This window comes from Leiobunum rupestre, chromosome 8 (assembly GCF_980474605.1).
Source record: "Leiobunum rupestre chromosome 8, qqLeiRupe1.1.hap1, whole genome shotgun sequence".
Classification (NCBI taxonomy): domain Eukaryota; kingdom Metazoa; phylum Arthropoda; class Arachnida; order Opiliones; family Sclerosomatidae; genus Leiobunum; species Leiobunum rupestre.
Window position 1 is genome coordinate 17,761,795 of NC_143391.1, and position 17,585 is coordinate 17,779,379.

The 17,585-nt window shown below is 37.7% G+C and overlaps 1 protein-coding gene across 1 annotated transcript in view; it reads right to left on the reverse strand.

The window, feature by feature from the left end:
• Positions 1-17,585, reverse strand: part of LOC149932543 (protein turtle-like) — a 112,868-nt gene that overhangs the window by 7,772 nt on the left and 87,511 nt on the right. Inside the window, exons 2-6 of the mRNA XM_090155372.1 lie at positions 11,807-12,145; positions 6,692-6,802; positions 5,723-5,926; positions 911-1,207; positions 138-428 (exon numbers count right to left, since the gene is read on the reverse strand). Of these exons, the coding sequence (XP_090011498.1) occupies positions 138-428; positions 911-1,207; positions 5,723-5,926; positions 6,692-6,802; positions 11,807-12,145 (1,242 nt within the window). The remainder of the gene's footprint in view (positions 1-137; positions 429-910; positions 1,208-5,722; positions 5,927-6,691; positions 6,803-11,806; positions 12,146-17,585) is intronic.

Sequence of the window (17,585 nt, forward strand, 5' to 3'; positions counted from 1 at the left end):
CCTGCTCTAGAAAAGAGATCGATATTTGATAATTTTTTAAACCGAATTTGCCATTAACTAAAATTCATTGAAAAATAACCCAAATCAAACGACCTACGAGAGCGGAAAAGGAATGTGGTAAACTATCGCGCGCTTACATTGCACTCTGAGAAAAACTCGGTTGCTCTCTCCTTGTCCCTCGGAGTTAGTAGCTGTACAGGTATAATAGCCTCTGTGACCTCGATTGACCTTCTGGAGAACCAGCGACTGATTGCTGACGATGACCCCGTAAGAGACGTTGGTCAAGATCTCCTTGTGGCCGAACTTCCAGCCGATCTCGCTGACCCAGGGATTGGCCCGAATATTACACTCGAAATACACGTCGTTGTTCTCCTGGATCGAATCCAGGTTCAACTTGCTTCCCAATCGCAAAGTCAACTGAGGAACGTCTTAAAGAAAACCGGGGAAGATAATAAGTCGAAAGAGTCCTTTTGGAACTGGCCTAAAAGAGAAATGTCGGTCGGCAAAAAGGCGCTTATCGGGCGGATTGAACAAAGCCTCCAATTATAACGACACCCTTTCTTCGTGCTATTAATTAATAGTGACAGCGGCCCCAAAAAGCGGGCTTCCGCTCGACAGGCTAGAGAAGGGGTTTTGATTTTGACAAATAAGCCCCCGGAGTTTAGGGAAGTCCGCGAGGAACCTCTCCTCATTTTTGAAAACATGGTACAACCGCAGGGGCGCCAGATACGCTTAATTGGAACACGGTCGGCTTTTCCAAAGAAAATAAGAAAAACTTGTAATACTTTCGTAGCTAAAAAGGATAGCGAACCGCCCCGGGTATTGTTGTAAAAATCATCCTAAGTGGCTTAAGGGAATGAACCAGCATCCGCGTAGGGTTCCTAACGTATCCCATTTGACGAAAACTTACAGTGAACTTCGAGTTTCCAACCGTCTTCGGTGGCACTTCCGGTAATCAAGGTATTTTCAGCGTGGCAGGACAAGTACTTGCCGTTGTCCTCGCTAGTCGGAGTGAACGTTAAAATACTAGTGGTGACGTAGCCGTTGATGGAAATGCGGTCTTTGGTCCTGGTCATTTTGGTGCTACCTTTCCACCAGGTGATCAAGGCAGGAGGTCGTGACCCTTTCGCCCTACATATCAGATCCACGGTTTTATCGGCCGACATGGGTAAACGAGGATTCTCGATGCGAGCTTCCATCGGCTTAACTGTTCCGTTTATTAGCAATTGGAACCAATTAATTAAAGTAAATCAACTGATAAGCGTAACTTTCTAAAATTAGCGCTTATTTTTTTATTATTATAAGGACGCGGAAAGGGGGTAAACGGGTATACTGATAACGTATTTAATAAACAGTAGTACCATAACTTAGCCTATATTCTCATAGAACTCTGGCGATATTGCGCCCCGAGGAAAGAGTCTTTATCTGTAAGGAACACATTCCCGACTCTTCTTTCATTTCTTTACGTTTAATTCATTTCGGCGAACGAAGAAGAGAAATTCTTTTCCTGACAGCCCAGAGCCGAAGAGAGTTTTCCCTTCTGAATAGCGTCTAGACCGGAAGAAATGATTCTCACCATCCGCAACAGCGGTACACTGGAGACGGATGACACCGCGTACACACCGAGCTTACAACCCCATTTTAAACGCCTCCCGTTATCTTCGCTCGTTAAACGTTATACTCGTACCACTCCCACCATTACCAACGAAGAAAGCTTCGATTTGACTCGCTAACATTCGCGAAACTTTTAAATTAATGACCAATGAGACAGAGAGAGAGGGAACACTGGTAAAATTTCGAAATGACTAACTTAAAAGTTTAAAAGGGCGCGCGTATAAGACGTCTCGGAAGCGCCTCCAAATGTAAGAGGAGGAACCAACTCTTTTGGTATACCGTCGCGCGAAATAACGGATGTGAAATTGGTAAACTTGTTTCGAAATGATCCTAAAGGGAATGCGCATCCCGTTTGATGGAAATCAATGTAGAGGTACGTATAAAGCGGCGCTTATTTTCTTATATACGTTCCCTGGCTTCTCCGGGTGGACCGAAAGACGAGGCGATTTCTCTCCGGAGACCGCGCCGAGAAAAAGGAAAAGGTCATCTCTGCCGTAACGGAAACGGATCTTATCGCGAAGAGAGAAAACGCTTCGGCCATTTTGGGAGCCCCTTAACTGAGCTACTTCCTCCCAAGATATACATTCATTCGGTATAAGCGACGAGACGGTGCCCTCCTCGGAGCGGGGTTAAGTCTATAGACGAGATAAATGGGCGGCTGTTCTTCGGCCAACGAACGATACGCGAATTCAACTATAGCCCTTTTTCGTTTTTCTTATAACGAATGATCAGTTACATTTTCCAACTTTATAAGGCTCGTCGTGGTCCTCCGGGCGCGTACGCCACTCTAGAGACATCATTATGAAGGATCTCTAGTTTATTAACGTATGTCTTATCCGAGAAAAGCCGGAAGGCGAGAGCTGACTGATAAACGAGAGTGGAGCGCCACTAAACATTCCGACTTTTCGCGGGTGAGTTATATCGGGGCAGGGAGAGCCGCCTTTTGTTCCATTTAGTCCCGGGTACCATTAGATTACTTTGGTTTACAATAATAACAAGCTTTATATTAATAGACGCGTAATAAATGGTAGATATATATTACTGTTGTTATTTGGACGGGCGCAGCGTGGAGAGATTTACCGTTCGGCGTTCCCGTTTGTTTTGGCCCGGGGTCTCGAGAATTGGGCTTCGTTTATATTTAGTACGATAATACTAAGGGATAAATGTTCGGGGAATATAGTTAAATATTGTAAATAGTTGTTGGTTCACGTCGTTATACAAACAACACCAGACTAATAAATCTTGTCGACATTAGCTTGACCATTTGAACGACCAAATCCCCATTGGAAAGGAAAATTAACACCATCTTGGCGATCGGCTAGGATTACTATTGAATAAGTAAACAAAATAAACGTAGGATTTCCCCGAGCGTTTTTACAAATTATCCAAATTAGTTTAACTCTAAATAAATAGAAGTATTACCGCGTATTTAATACAAATATCCCTTAACGGTCTCGAAGCCCAGCCATTTCCATTTTAAAGGTCACTTCAATTCGAGGTGAAACACCCGTATCCCCCCGGGCAAGACGATCTTGTTTAATACGTATGATGATTCTTAATTATCATATCTTCCAACTATAGCCTTACGCGGAAGAAAAAAAAAGTGAAAAATGGGAAAAATCCACCAGCTGAAGCCACCGTATCGATTAAACGATTATATAAGCGCGGACTAAGAATAAAGGTACGTGTAGAAAGGAAAATGCGTGTATACGAGAAATGCTCTATATCGGGAAGCGACTCAGTTGAAAATTAGAGGTAGGGGGGTAGAAGAGGGGGAAAAGCAGCCACTCCCAGAAAAAGGATCCGCAAGAAACCGAACGATGTTTAAAAGGATAAAGCTTTTTTGGCAGTGGAGAGAGAAAAAACCGCGGAGATATATAGTAGAATCTCGCGGAAGTATAAACGAGAAAGATGGGGGGAAACGGGCCCTTCTTTTGGGGGTAATTTTAGTTTGGGGCTTTCGCCTTTTCCGGGAAAGATAAGAGTCAAAACCTTTCCAGCCAACGCCACCGCGGATGAAAAAAATGAGAATATAACGACGATGAAATTTTTGGGAGGATAAAGAAAAGGGAAAAAAATTGCAAAGTTTCCAACCTCTCTCTCTCTCCCTCTCTAGCTCGCCATCAAATGAACCCTTTCCCCCCCCCCCCTTTTCCATAACCCCATACTTTTTCCACTCTCAAAATAATTCTACGGGCTAAGACGAGAGATGGCCAAAAAAAGGGGCGGAAGAAAAACGAGCTCAATTTTGGAGAATCAATTATTATTAGGGCGGAGGGTGAGCAGGGAAATAGTTCCGTTGTCAGTGTCTCGCTTTCTCTTCTTTTGTTGAAAGTTTCTCCAAAGTTTAAATGATGTTTGCAGATTGATTTTAAGTCCGTAATTATGTAATATAAGACTAGCCGCGGAGGAAGGCTGCAACGGGTGCCTATTCGCGGAGAGAGATCCGGCTTAACTCGATCCGGAAGGGCAAACGGCACGGTGGAAAAATATCGAATTTCCCTCCGCTACCGACCCTATAAGTTCCTATTCCAAACGCTAGACGGCGCGCGGACTATAAGGGGTCGCCCGTGATTCCCTTTTCGCATTTTACGGGGTTCGAGAGTGAAAATTGGATGAAACTTTTCGGCCTTTTCCCCGTTAGTTTCTAATCCTAATTAGGCCCGTTCCATTTTCATTTATTTCCTTATTATTCCTCGATTTGTCGCGACTTGATATCGGATTATCCAATATTTTTAGACAGAAGCGAGACATTTTAATAAATTAAAGCAACAAAACGTGTACAAATTTTACCGGACTTATTTAATCTAACATTGCGAAACTAGAATCCAAATAAAGAAACAGACGTAAAAAATAAGCGTCCAGTTAACTAGCGAGTTAATGTTTTTGAAAGTATAAATTGAGTTAGAATTAACGGCGGCTGAGGTAACTAAAAATTGAGTATCCCTTTCTAACGTTTCTCTTCGCCCTCAATTTTTGGGTGGAGTAGCCTTCTCTGCTTTTTTTTTTTGATTTTATTATTTCGGCTTGTAGCAATTTGCGGGAAGGAGGTCGGGAGGGAGCCGCGGTGGTTTTAATGTTTTGCCGGCACCAAAAATCCTGGACACAGCCGAGTTAGACACGCTAGATCATTTTCCTTCTTTGGCGATTTGTAAAATTTCTCACGTTTTCGCCACTCGAAAGATTCATTATATTTAATTACAAAAGAGAGCTAAAACAGAGCGCGCTTTTGCGGTCGTTCCAAATTGATGTCGTTAAAATACGGTTAACGAAGGCGACCGCGTTCAACTGCCTCGTCGGTAACGACCACTATACGCAGCCTGTACTCCCCCCTTTAATTATATACATAGTCGGTCAAACTACATTTCATTCCGCTTTCGTGATTTCTATATTCATGGCCCCAAAACGATGACCCTGAACGTATACGTGGCGCCATCTTGTATAAACTAAACATTTGTAATAAATTATTCCTCGCAAAATGCGGGTAAACGGCTCTAATGTAAAATTAAATTGAAAAATGACGTGGACGTTCCGTAAAGATGGCGCTAGTAGGTTGTACCCCCGTAAATTAACTAATCCGCGAACGGCGGTGTCGCGCGTGTGGAATATTTCTACAGGCGTTTTGGCCTATTTTCTCGGAAAATCGTCGAATTAACGTTTCGAATATAAAAGACAAAGTTTCGCGATTTCGAGGTCTTACGTTATTACGCTTCCGCCAATATAGACGGGGTTAAAGTTTAAATCAATGGGATCAAGAATGATCCAACTGGGACAACAATTACCGAGACTTCTGCGTCTACTAATAGACGACGACGACGGCGGGGTTTAGACGCGCGCGACATTTAGTTAAATTTCCCGAGACGCGTGGAGAATGACTACAGGAGGGGAGAGCGTCTTTTAGCGTAATCGTCGGCGTATCCGGATGTTTTAGGCCGTAAATCCGGATATAAATCTGATGGAAGGTTCGTCTCGAGAGGGAAGCGAGCTCTCTCGGAGAAGCTGGCGCGGAAGTAAAGACGGCGGGGTCCGGAGTGGCTCGTTCCAGACGGCCAACGCCAGGGTCCAGCGCCGGTTCCGAACGGATGAGTGAGGAAGACGCGCTACTTACAGTTCATGTCGACGGTGACTGCGGAGGAAGAAGGCACGGAGATGTTGTTATTGGCAGCCTGGCAAGTCAAGACGGCCATCAGGTCGCTCCGCTGCAGCTTGGGAATGGCCAGCTCGTTCCTCACGATCCCTTGGGGAGTCGTTTCGTACGTGTCATCCAGAAGTACCGATTCTCTCCACCAGGCCACGCTGGGCGCCGGCTTCCCTGCAACAACCAAGGGGTGTGTATGAGAGAGAGAGAGCGCTGAGAACTCGTTATTAACGCGACCTCCCGCGTGTGTTTCCGACGAGATTAAAAGACGACTCGCTATTATCAAGCCTTAAATTTCACGGCTCTGTTTAATGGCTTAGAGCGGCTTAAAGCGACCTTTCTCCGACAAAAATCGTAAAAGGAAGAGCGCCTGTGCCAAGGACCGCGTACTGGGTCGCGCTGGGGTAGGATCAACTTCGTCCTTGTCCGAGGGAAAGCGAACCGTTCAACTCCACTTCGATAGCTTCGCGCCGGATCTTACGTACTTTGAGTCTGGAAACGGAGGCCCTGGCGCGAGGAGGCTAAGGCGGGGGTGCGTCGAGAGTAAAAAGGATAGCGACATAAAACGCGTTTCCCGAAGGATTAGGATAAAACGCGGCTTCCGAAATTAATTTTACATTTATTGCTCTTTGGAAAACACTTACCGAGGTCGGCGCAATGAACCTTCAGGAACAACTTTTAAAACTATCTTCCGCCATTCCACTCCGGAACACTATCCTCCTCTCCCCTCTAACCATAGCAACCTTAAGCGTTCGCTCTGTCGCCCCATTTCTACATGGCAGATCAAAAGAAGCTAGAGCCAAGCGAATCTAAATCAACTTTGACGCCAGTTGCTTTCGGTTCGTAAATGTCGGTCGGGATGGCCGCGCTACGAGTACTAACAGCGAGGCGAATACGCGTAATAAATGAGAGTGGCCAGCCGCGTTGTTTATTTCGTACCTCCTTCGGCGTCGCAGATAAGCAGAAGCGGCTGATCTTCGTTGTAAGGACCGATTAGACTCTGCAGGATTTCGCCGTTCACGTCCATTATGATCGGCTTCTTCGGAGGAACTGCGCCAATAGAAAATACAAATGACAGTTAAAGGGGTGTACGGATAGGACGTCGATCCTTAATAACGAAGTATTGGCGGAAATGAAAAATATAGGTTTCTTTTCGCTTGTTCCGGTATTTCGGAGTAGGGTAAGAAGAGTAACGCTATGACGTCATTTTACTCCGATTCTGTGGTGGCGAATATTTCGAGTCGGAGTAAAAACGTTTTTCCAAAATGGCTGCCTTTTCAGCGTATAAATTCATTAGTTAGACGCATTATCATCCGCTGCCGTCGGAAGAGGAAAATACAGAAATTGTCTTCCCCCTTTCCGTAAAACGTTCAGCGTAAGGGCTCGTCCAATGAAATTTGTACACAACACCGCGTTAGCGTGTTTAAAGGCTAGCTGCGTTCTATTTGTGTTTGTTGCTCCTAGCTTTTCAGAAGGAGTAAAAAGAGTATCCCGGAACAAGCGAATAGATTATGAGGCGGAGTAATTCTCATCCCCAGAACAGGCAAAGAAGACGTTTTAGATTATAAAGAGTACACTTTCACTCCGAGAACAGGCGAAAAGAAACCATCTATTATTAGGCCTATAAAGTAACATTGACATCTACGAAAAGCACTGGACATAAGAGTAAATTTGACAAGGCACCCTGTGTTTAAAGGGGAACGGCCAAGCTTTTCCAAAACTTGTTAACTTTTGTGGTAATTTATAAAACGTAAAATACCCAATAAAAGCGTTATTTCAATGTTTTACTTGTTTAAATCGTAAAAAAGTAATATTTAAATTAAGAGAATTACGGTAAATTACTGCAAAATGGCCAACCCATGGCGGTCGTTTAAGGATTTTTTAGGAGGGGGGAAAACGCTGTTGCCCGGCGGCAAAAACGCATCAAATTTAATATTTTTCAATTATTTAATCGAAATAGTTATTTGCACCAATTAAACAGTAAATTTCTAATGTAGCTAAATGCAAATTTGTTCATGAACTCTTTTGGGTCAAAAATTCAGATGAAGTCCCTGGGAAAACGCCTTTCCTAAAATGACGATTATCAATAAGCAATAATATACGCAACAAATACCTTTCTCTTATTCTAAGCTATCGAGTTTATTAAGAAAAAAGACATACTGAAACCCGTATTTATTAAATTGTGGACTGAGCTTAGGCCAGATCTTGAGCATGACGTATTGCGCGGTCGGCCACCGTTGCATTCTGCAACTTAGGTATGTCTTTTTTCTTAATAAACTCGATAGCTTAGAATAAGAGAAGGGTATTTGTTGCGTATATTATTGCTTATTGATAATATGTATATGGTCTGAGATTTTTCGCACGCGTATATTGACAATATAAAGCTAACCTTCATTTTAGGAAAGGCGTTTTCTCATCTAAATTTTTTGACCCAAAAGAGTTCATGAACAAATTTGCATTTAGCTACATTAGAAATTTACTGTTTAATCGGTGCAAATAACTATTTCGATTAAATATTGGAAAATTAAATTTGACGCGTTTTTGCCACCGGACAACAGCGTTTTTCCCCTCCAAAAAAATCCTTAAACGACGGCCCTGGGTTTGCCATTTTGCAGTAATTTACCGTAATTATCTTTATTTAGATATGACTTTTTTACGATTTAAACAAGGAAAACATTGAAGTAACGCTTTTATTGGGTATTGACGGCTTTTAAAATTCATTTTGCGCGTGAAAATACCTCTACATGTTATGGTCAAAAAAGCACGCAAAGAAGGCTGTGTGCCCAAGACATGTACCTGTAGTGTCGCGGCCTAAAACGTCATTTCAAAATCCGTCAATTTTACGTTTTAGAAATTACCACAAAAGTTAACAAGTGTGCCCAAAACTTTGCAATTTTCTTCAATTTCAGTTTCATTATCAGTATAATAAAATTAGAAACAGTTGTAAAAGCAATGTTTTTTTTTTGAAATAGGGTAATTTAAATATAATTAATCGATCCAAAAGTATATACTGAAACGCGAATAACGTTTTGTAATTTAACTTTTACTTTTAACTTTAAACTTTTAAAGTTCTATTTAAAATAGAACCAAACAATCTACGCTGAAAATTGGGGAATTTCCGTCTGCTTAAAAACGTACTATTTCCCCGCGTAAATAGCATCTTCTGATTGGTTTAACAATGCGCGCGGTAAAAAATGAAAAGTAGACGAGTTTGCTAGGATCTCGTTTGGCTAGATCGCACATCGGCGACTTTTGCAACGCGTTTTTTGGGAATCCGCCAAACGACCTAGCCGATCTGCGATCGCTAGCCAATCGGCTAGGTTTTTCAGAATGACTTTTGCAACGGGCCCTAAGTCTCTTATAACTGGAACGCGCCGCGCGTGCAAAACAAATTTTTCGCGTCTTCAGCAGCGCGCGCTTTTACGTTGTTTTTCTGTCTTACCGACTTCTCACCAGGTGTCGCGGCGGATCTGCGCTTTTCGATTTCCCAAAATTTCTTTATTTTATTAAAAATTAACCACTCAATATTTTTTGATGCGGTTTTCGCCATAAATTTTAGTTTTTAATGGGCTATAGGGCTATTGCACTGGTTAAAGCTTGACCGTTCCCCTTTAATCATAAACTGAACTGAACTTGTATTTCGTGACGAATGAGCAACATAAAAACAAGTTCAGTAAGCGTAGCTTATTTTATAGAAATACCTATAAGTGATTCTGAAATATATTATCGACAAATAAATGAGTTATTGTTTTGGGCGCGTGCTCTTGATATATTAATAGATGGTGGCTCACGCGATTTCGCTCGAGTTAAAATTGAAAAAAGAAGCGCGCGCGCGCTCAAATACTTTAACCAGAAAATAACCAAATCATGTGAAAAATTCGTACAAATCAAATAGACCTAAGTAATCGCCATTAGAATGCAAGACGTATCTCGCGACACAATTTACGAATTTATGATCCGGAATAATTAATCTCCTCTCGAGAAGTCACCCTATGAATGATTAACCGATATAACTGCGTTATGTTAAAAAGAATATTTAATAGATTTAGCTATCTTATTAATGAGCGCTTCCGGCATTCGGAGTCCTCCGTGGTAGGAGGTAATTACCTTTATACAAACACGAAACGGCGGATATATCAAAAATTTACGAAGAAATTTCCAAGATAATTTTTGCGAGCCGAATTCCCTGATTACGAAACTTTATTAAAAACGGCAATTTCGAGGTACTCGCTTACGTACGGATATATTTAGCCGGCATTAGTAAACGCAACAACGAGGGCTTCCGAGGCTCATTACTATCGTAATTACTAAAGCAAAAACAAATGGAAGTCAAATTTTCCATGTACAAATACCAGCTAGAAGAGTCGCGTTTTTTGCCCAATTTTGTCCCAAATGGCCGTATAAATAAACCAAGGGGGCCAAGGGGTTGGCAGTTCGTAAGACGCCAGGGAAAAGGGTGAACGCTATTCCCATCCTAGGTTCGAGTAACTCGCGTTGGGCGAGATCTCTTAGCGTGGCTGCGCCACCAAATGAAATGCGTGAAAGATTTAGGCAACTGAAAAAGCAATAGTAAATACCCGCACGGAGGCAACGGCAGCTTTTCACGTGAATTATTTAAGAATCGCGCAATCCAAGTTCCTTATTAATTCAAAAAAACGCGAGCCCGCCAAGCCTAATATATAGAATCTGATTAAAGTAGTAAAAACCAGCACACAGAGTGAAGACCTTTTACGCGCGTCCTAATCACATTTTACCCTACTTTTTTACATCCTAATTCTAAGTTTAAGTTAAGTCCCGGTATGAAATCCCCTATTTTCTAGCATCGAAATTAATACAGGGGTTTCCCGCGAGTTCATCAATTAGTGCCATCACCATCCTACGTATTGAAACCCGGCCACCTGATTTGAGTAAGTTGCATATAGAAACTCAACTACTGTATATTTTTCTTCTTCATTTTATCATCCGCTTTCCGAAAATGTAACTAACTTGATGAAATACCAACGTTAAGTTTATTTAATATTAAAAAGAGATTTTCGTGCAGCGCCCCGCTGCGGCTTTTATTTTTAACGATAATTTTACCGCGCCTAGTTTGTGACGTCATTGACTACGGTATTTTCAGAATTTTTCCCACTGCATCTGGTAGATTACATAGTTCCCACTATCCTACCAAGATCATTCTTGTAATATCCTTGGTAGATATGGCTATGCCAATTTAGAGCGCGCTCTAAAGGATAAGCATGAGCACGTATTTTTAAAACCATGTAAGCACTCGCGTACAAAGTTCAGTAGTAGAATCTCATGGTTCTATAGGAGATTTTTCGGATTCGGCCACGGAATCAGTAGCATTTGGTATTCAAGTCTAAATTCTATGTTGGGGATAGCGGCCAATGAGAAATAACGCGTAGTCAATGACGTCAATCACCACGCTGAAATTCAAATTGTTTTGGCGTTCTACTAATTAATTCTAATTAACTACGAAACGGAAAGCAACGAAACTTTATATTTTCTTTTTTTTTAACGTACGCGCTTCGTTTAAGGGGAAGACTACAGTGGCCATTGTCTACTTTCGCGCTATTTCAAGCTGAACTCTTTTATTTTTTTATTTTAACTCATAAAACTAATATTTAAGTGTAGAACGGCCACTTGTTTAGTGCTTAAAATAATTTTGGCAATTTTAAATTTAAAAATAATTCAGTTTTTACGTTTTAATTCGGACCCCGGAGCTAAACAAGTTGGGCAAGCGCCCAAACTACCCTTTAGTTAGGACCTTATATCTCGTTAACTATTAATATTATAATCATCAAAATTATTTTAAGCACTAGAGGAAGGTTCATCCTAATAAAAAAAATATAATTCAATTATGTAATGCTTAAAACAGAAACGTTCAGCTTGAACGAAAAAGAGGCTTTTACTGTATTCTTCGCCCTTAATAACAAAATTAAGTCGGTAACGAATAATTTGCAACTTACTCTTTTAAGGTCGCTAGCTGACTTTGGCCTAAGATGGTGCCTTGGGTATTAGCCTAGCTGATTAATATTATAATTATGAACTTACCAATGATGTTCAGAATGATGTCGGAGTTTCTCGTGCGAGCCTTCTTGAAGTCGACCCGGCAGCGGTAGATGCCCTCGTCCTTCTCGAGCAGGTCTTCAATCTGCAGGATGGCCGGATGGACGGCGGTGTCCAGGAAGGCCCTCTCCCTCAGGCTCTCAGCCACGAATCGGTGGGCGCGGTGGATGCTGCTCCGTCGACCGTCGATGCTGTACAGCGGAGACTTGGACTCGTCTTTGTACCACAGAATCAACGCCACGTCGTCGTCTATACTAGGCGGAGTGATATTGCACGGCAATAGCACCTTCTGACCAGCGACGGCCGTCATAGTAATGGCCAGTTCTATCCAAAACAAAATCGAAAGAAAAACATTATTTTCGCGTTATCTCTTTCTGATACCCACGCAAAAACTGCGAACAATAAAAATAAAATTGGCAAACCCCTATTGGTGAACGTCTTGTTTTGCCAATGTCCTCAATTTGAGGGGGGAATATGAACGATCCCTATCCTCCCAAAAAAAGGTGATACAAGTTACCCAATAGCGACATTCAATCATTTCCATTTCTTTTCGAAGATAGCAGCTGCGATGGCGAAATTTCTTTGATGCTATTTTTTCTAGATCCGTATAGCCTCTCGATGTTATATTTTGCTCGCCATATAGATCAGGATTGGGGCAATTTGATACGAAGAAGAATTTAGGAAAAGCATTCTTCGAGGACACGGTCAGCATCAGGAACCTAATGCGGCCAAAAGCTATCAATGAAAATATACGTCGCGGATCTGTCACGCATTAAATCAATCCATCAGTTCATTTCTCAATCCGACAAACCGAAGGAAATAGGCTTTAAAACGACAATAAACGGCACATACCGAAAATGGACCATCGTGAATTATAGATGGATTGATATTATTTTGTTAAAAATCTAGTTCCAAACATTTGGACATCGAATGGAGAGGTACAAATTAAAAGTGTAACTACTGAAATTAACACTCGCCCTTCTTAACCCTTTGCACTTTATCTCGTTTTCCCGAGTGTTAGATCAAAGCTAATCGCGCCTCTTACCGTTAAAATTTTTAAGATATTCCGGATCCTACCGCCACCCTTTGTTTCCAATTCATCGTGGTAAAGTCGAGAGAAAAAAACCACTTCAGACTTCAAGTATAGAAATTTCACTTTAGAAGATTAAAAAGTGCGGGGGGGGGGGTTTGGGAAAAGCAGCGAATTCTTTGGGCCCTGCAGGAATACGGGCCACCTATCTTTCTTCCTCAAACGATATAGCCATTGTAGTTAACCATTTTTTAAGCCGTCAACCTCGCTTTAACTAGGCTCGCTCTATAACTACCTTCTTTTGGGCGGGGTTTTTTCCTTTTAATTAAAACGACTGGGCGATAAAGGCGAAAATTCATTTGAGTCACGGCAACGTTTTGGCGCCTTTAATTTTAAAACCCCAGAAATAATTAAGAAGGAATATTGATTACGGCTCTTAGCGGTTCCCCTATTAAATTAAACCTTTTTCCCGCCTTGTTGCGTTTAAAATGAACAATTAAGTTTTTAAGAAAAATAGGCGTATGGATCAAAAATAATTTTTAAATGAGTGATTTAAATCAGTAAAACCTTTGTTTATTACGTAGACTTAATTCTGAAGTTGTTACGAGTACTTCAATGGTATAACCGAAAATTTTATATTTTCAAGTATGTAAATTGAATTGTAATTTATACGAAATATATTTTCCCTGATTTATATTAAATATATTTTCCCTGATTTATACTAAATATATTTTCCCTGATTTATACTAAATATATTTACACTGATTTATACTAAATATATTTACCCTGAATAATACTAAATATATTTACCCTGATTTATACTAAATATATTATCACTGATTTATACTAAATATATTATCACTGATATTTTCCTAATTTGTACTAAATATAATTTCTCTGATATTTCCCGGATTTATACTAAATATAATTTCCCTGATATTTTCCTGATTCACACTATTAATAATTTCCTATATATTTCCCTGATTTATACTTATTTAATTTCACTGATATTTTCCATATTTGTAATTCAATGGAATGAGCTCAATTTTTTTTTCAAATACAAGTATGTAAATTGAATTGTAAGACGATTTCGATAAGGACAATCATAAATATATATCTGGGTTGATACAGCATATGGAATATCGATTTCCATTATATTTCCAGGTTATATCCACTGATAATACCATAATGTGTCCAGGTGGAAGAGCAACTAAGGTATCCATACAAAAAAAGGATAATCGATCAATGGATAATTCATTCTCTATTTTAGTTATTAGGTAAAACATTGTCAGCACTCACAAATTTTCCTGATTTCCCTGATTTATTCTAAATATAATTTCCTAGATATTTCCCTGATTTATTCTAAATATAATTTCCTAGATATTTCCCTGATTTATTCTAAATATAATTTCCTAGATATTTCCCTGATTTATTCTAAATATAATTTCCTAGATATTTCCCTGATTTATTCTAAATATAATTTCCTTGATATTTCCCTGAATTATTCTAAATATAATATCCTAGATATTTCCCTGATTTATTCTAAATATAATTTCCTAGATATTTCCCTGATTTATTCTAAGTATAATTTCCTAGATATTTTCCGGATTTATTCTAAATATAATTTCCTTGATATTTCCCTGATTTATTCTAAATATAATTTCCTTGATATTTCCCTGATTTATTCTAAATATAATTTCCTTGATATTTCCCTGATTTATTCTAAATATAATATCCTAGATATTTCCCTGATTTATTCTAAATATAATTTCCTAGATATTTCCCTGATTTATTCTAAGTATAATTTCCTAGATATTTTCCGGATTTATTCTAAATATAATTTCCCTGATTAATTCTAAATATAATTTCCTTGATATTTCCCTGATTTATTCTAAATATAATTTCCTAGATATTTCCATGATTTATTCTAAATATAATTTCCTAGATATTTCCCTGATTTATTCTAAATATAATTTCCTAGATATTTTCCTGATTTATTCTAAATATAATTTCACTGATTTATTCTAAATATAATTTCCTAGATATTTCCCTGGTTTATTCTAAATATAATTTCCTAGATATTTCCCTGATTTATTCTAAATATAATTTCCTAGATATTTCCCTGGTTTATTCTAAATATAATTTCTTAGATATTTCCCTGATTTATTCTAATTCCCTGATTTATCCTAAATATAATTTCCTTGATATTTCCCTGATTTATTCTAAATATAATTTCCTAGATATTTCCGTGATTCATCTAAATATAATTTCCTAGATATTTCCCTGATTTTTTCTAAATATAATTTCCCTGATTTATTCTAAATATAATTTCCTTGATATTTCCCTGATTTATTCTAAATATAATTTCCTTGATATTTCCCTGATTTATTCTAAATATAATTTCCTTGATATTTCCCTGATTTATTCTAAATATAATATCCTAGATATTTCCCTGATTTATTCTAAATATAATTTCCTAGATATTTCCCTGATTTATTCTAAGTATAATTTCCTAGATATTTTCCGGATTTATTCTAAATATAATTTCCCTGATTAATTCTAAATATAATTTCCTTGATATTTCCCTGATTTATTCTAAATATAATTTCCTAGATATTTCCATGATTTATTCTAAATATAATTTCCTAGATATTTCCCTGATTTATTCTAAATATAATTTCCTAGATATTTTCCTGATTTATTCTAAATATAATTTCACTGATTTATTCTAAATATAATTTCACTGATTTATTCTAAATATAATTTCCTAGATATTTCCCTGGTTTATTCTAAATATAATTTCCTAGATATTTCCCTGATTTATTCTAAATATAATTTCCTAGATATTTCCCTGGTTTATTCTAAATATAATTTCCTAGATATTTCCCTGATTTATTCTAATTCCCTGATTTATCCTAAATATAATTTCCTTGATATTTCCCTGATTTATTATAAATATAATTTCCTAGATATTTCCGTGATTTATTCTAAATATAATTTCCTAGATATTTCCCTGATTTTTTCTAAATATAATTTCCCTGATTTATTCTAAATATAATTTCCTTGATATTTCCCTGATTTATTCTAAATATAATTTCCTTGATATTTCCCTGATTTATTCTAAATATAATTTCCTTGATATTTCCCTGATTTATTCTAAATATAATTTCCTTGATATTTCCCTGATTTATTCTAAATATAATTTCCTTGATATTTCCCTGATTTATTCTAAATATAATTTCCTTGATATTTCCCTGATTTATTCTAAATATAATTTCCTTGATATTTCCCTGATTTATTCTAAATATAATTTCCTTGACATTTTTTTGATTAATTTTATTCTAAATATAATTTCCTAGATATTTCCATGATTTATTCTAAATATAATTTCCTAGATATTTCCCTGATTTATTCTAAATATAATTTCCTAGATATTTTCCTGATTTATTCTAAATATAATTTCACTGATTTATTCTAAATATAATTTCACTGATTTATTCTAAATATAATTTCCTAGATATTTCCCTGGTTTATTCTAAATATAATTTCCTAGATATTTCCCTGATTTATTCTAAATATAATTTCCTAGATATTTCCCTGGTTTATTCTAAATATAATTTCCTAGATATTTCCCTGATTTATTCTAATTCCCTGATTTATCCTAAATATAATTTCCTTGATATTTCCCTGATTTATTATAAATATAATTTCCTAGATATTTCCGTGATTTATTCTAAATATAATTTCCTAGATATTTCCCTGATTTTTTCTAAATATAATTTCCCTGATTTATTCTAAATATAATTTCCTTGATATTTCCCTGATTTATTCTAAATATAATTTCCTTGATATTTCCCTGATTTATTCTAAATATAATTTCCTTGATATTTCCCTGATTTATTCTAAATATAATTTCCTTGATATTTCCCTGATTTATTCTAAATATAATTTCCTTGATATTTCCCTGATTTATTCTAAATATAATTTCCTTGATATTTCCCTGATTTATTCTAAATATAATTTCCTTGATATTTCCCTGATTTATTCTAAATATAATTTCCTTGACATTTTTTTGATTAATTTTATTCTAAATACAATTGACGGATTTTGAAATGACGTTTTAGCGCGCGACACTACAGGTACATGTCTTGGGCACACAGCCTTCTTTGCGTACTTTTTTGACCATAACATGTAGAGGTATTTTCACGCGCAAAATGAATTTTAAAAGCCGTCAATTTCCTTGATATTAAATAAATAATTTTATCTGCGTCACGAGCGCAAGTTATTTAAACCCCTTACTTGCACGCGCATTTCAAATTTCAACAGGGCTCGCGACTGCAGCTTGTGCTCTCTACCTTCAAGAGCTACAGATAAGTGACTTAGACAAAACATTGTCAATTGTTTTAAGATGGCGACCGGTGGTGAGGTCATCAATATATGACTCATTTTCTCATTTATTTAATAATAATAATAATCAGCTAGGCTAATACCCAAGACACCACCTTAGGCCTAAGTCATCAAGCGACTTTTAAAGTCATTAAATAGCATTTAACGACTTTTAAAGTCATTAAATAGCATTTAACAATTGGATTTTCGTTATTAAAAGCTTGCCAAATTTGAAAATGTTGAAAACCCGTCATGTTTTCGTGAAACGAAATTTAAGCAGACTAATTTTCTATATAAGCTAGATTACTCCCTCTACACCTCCTTTCGAGGAGGAGTAAAAAGTGTAAC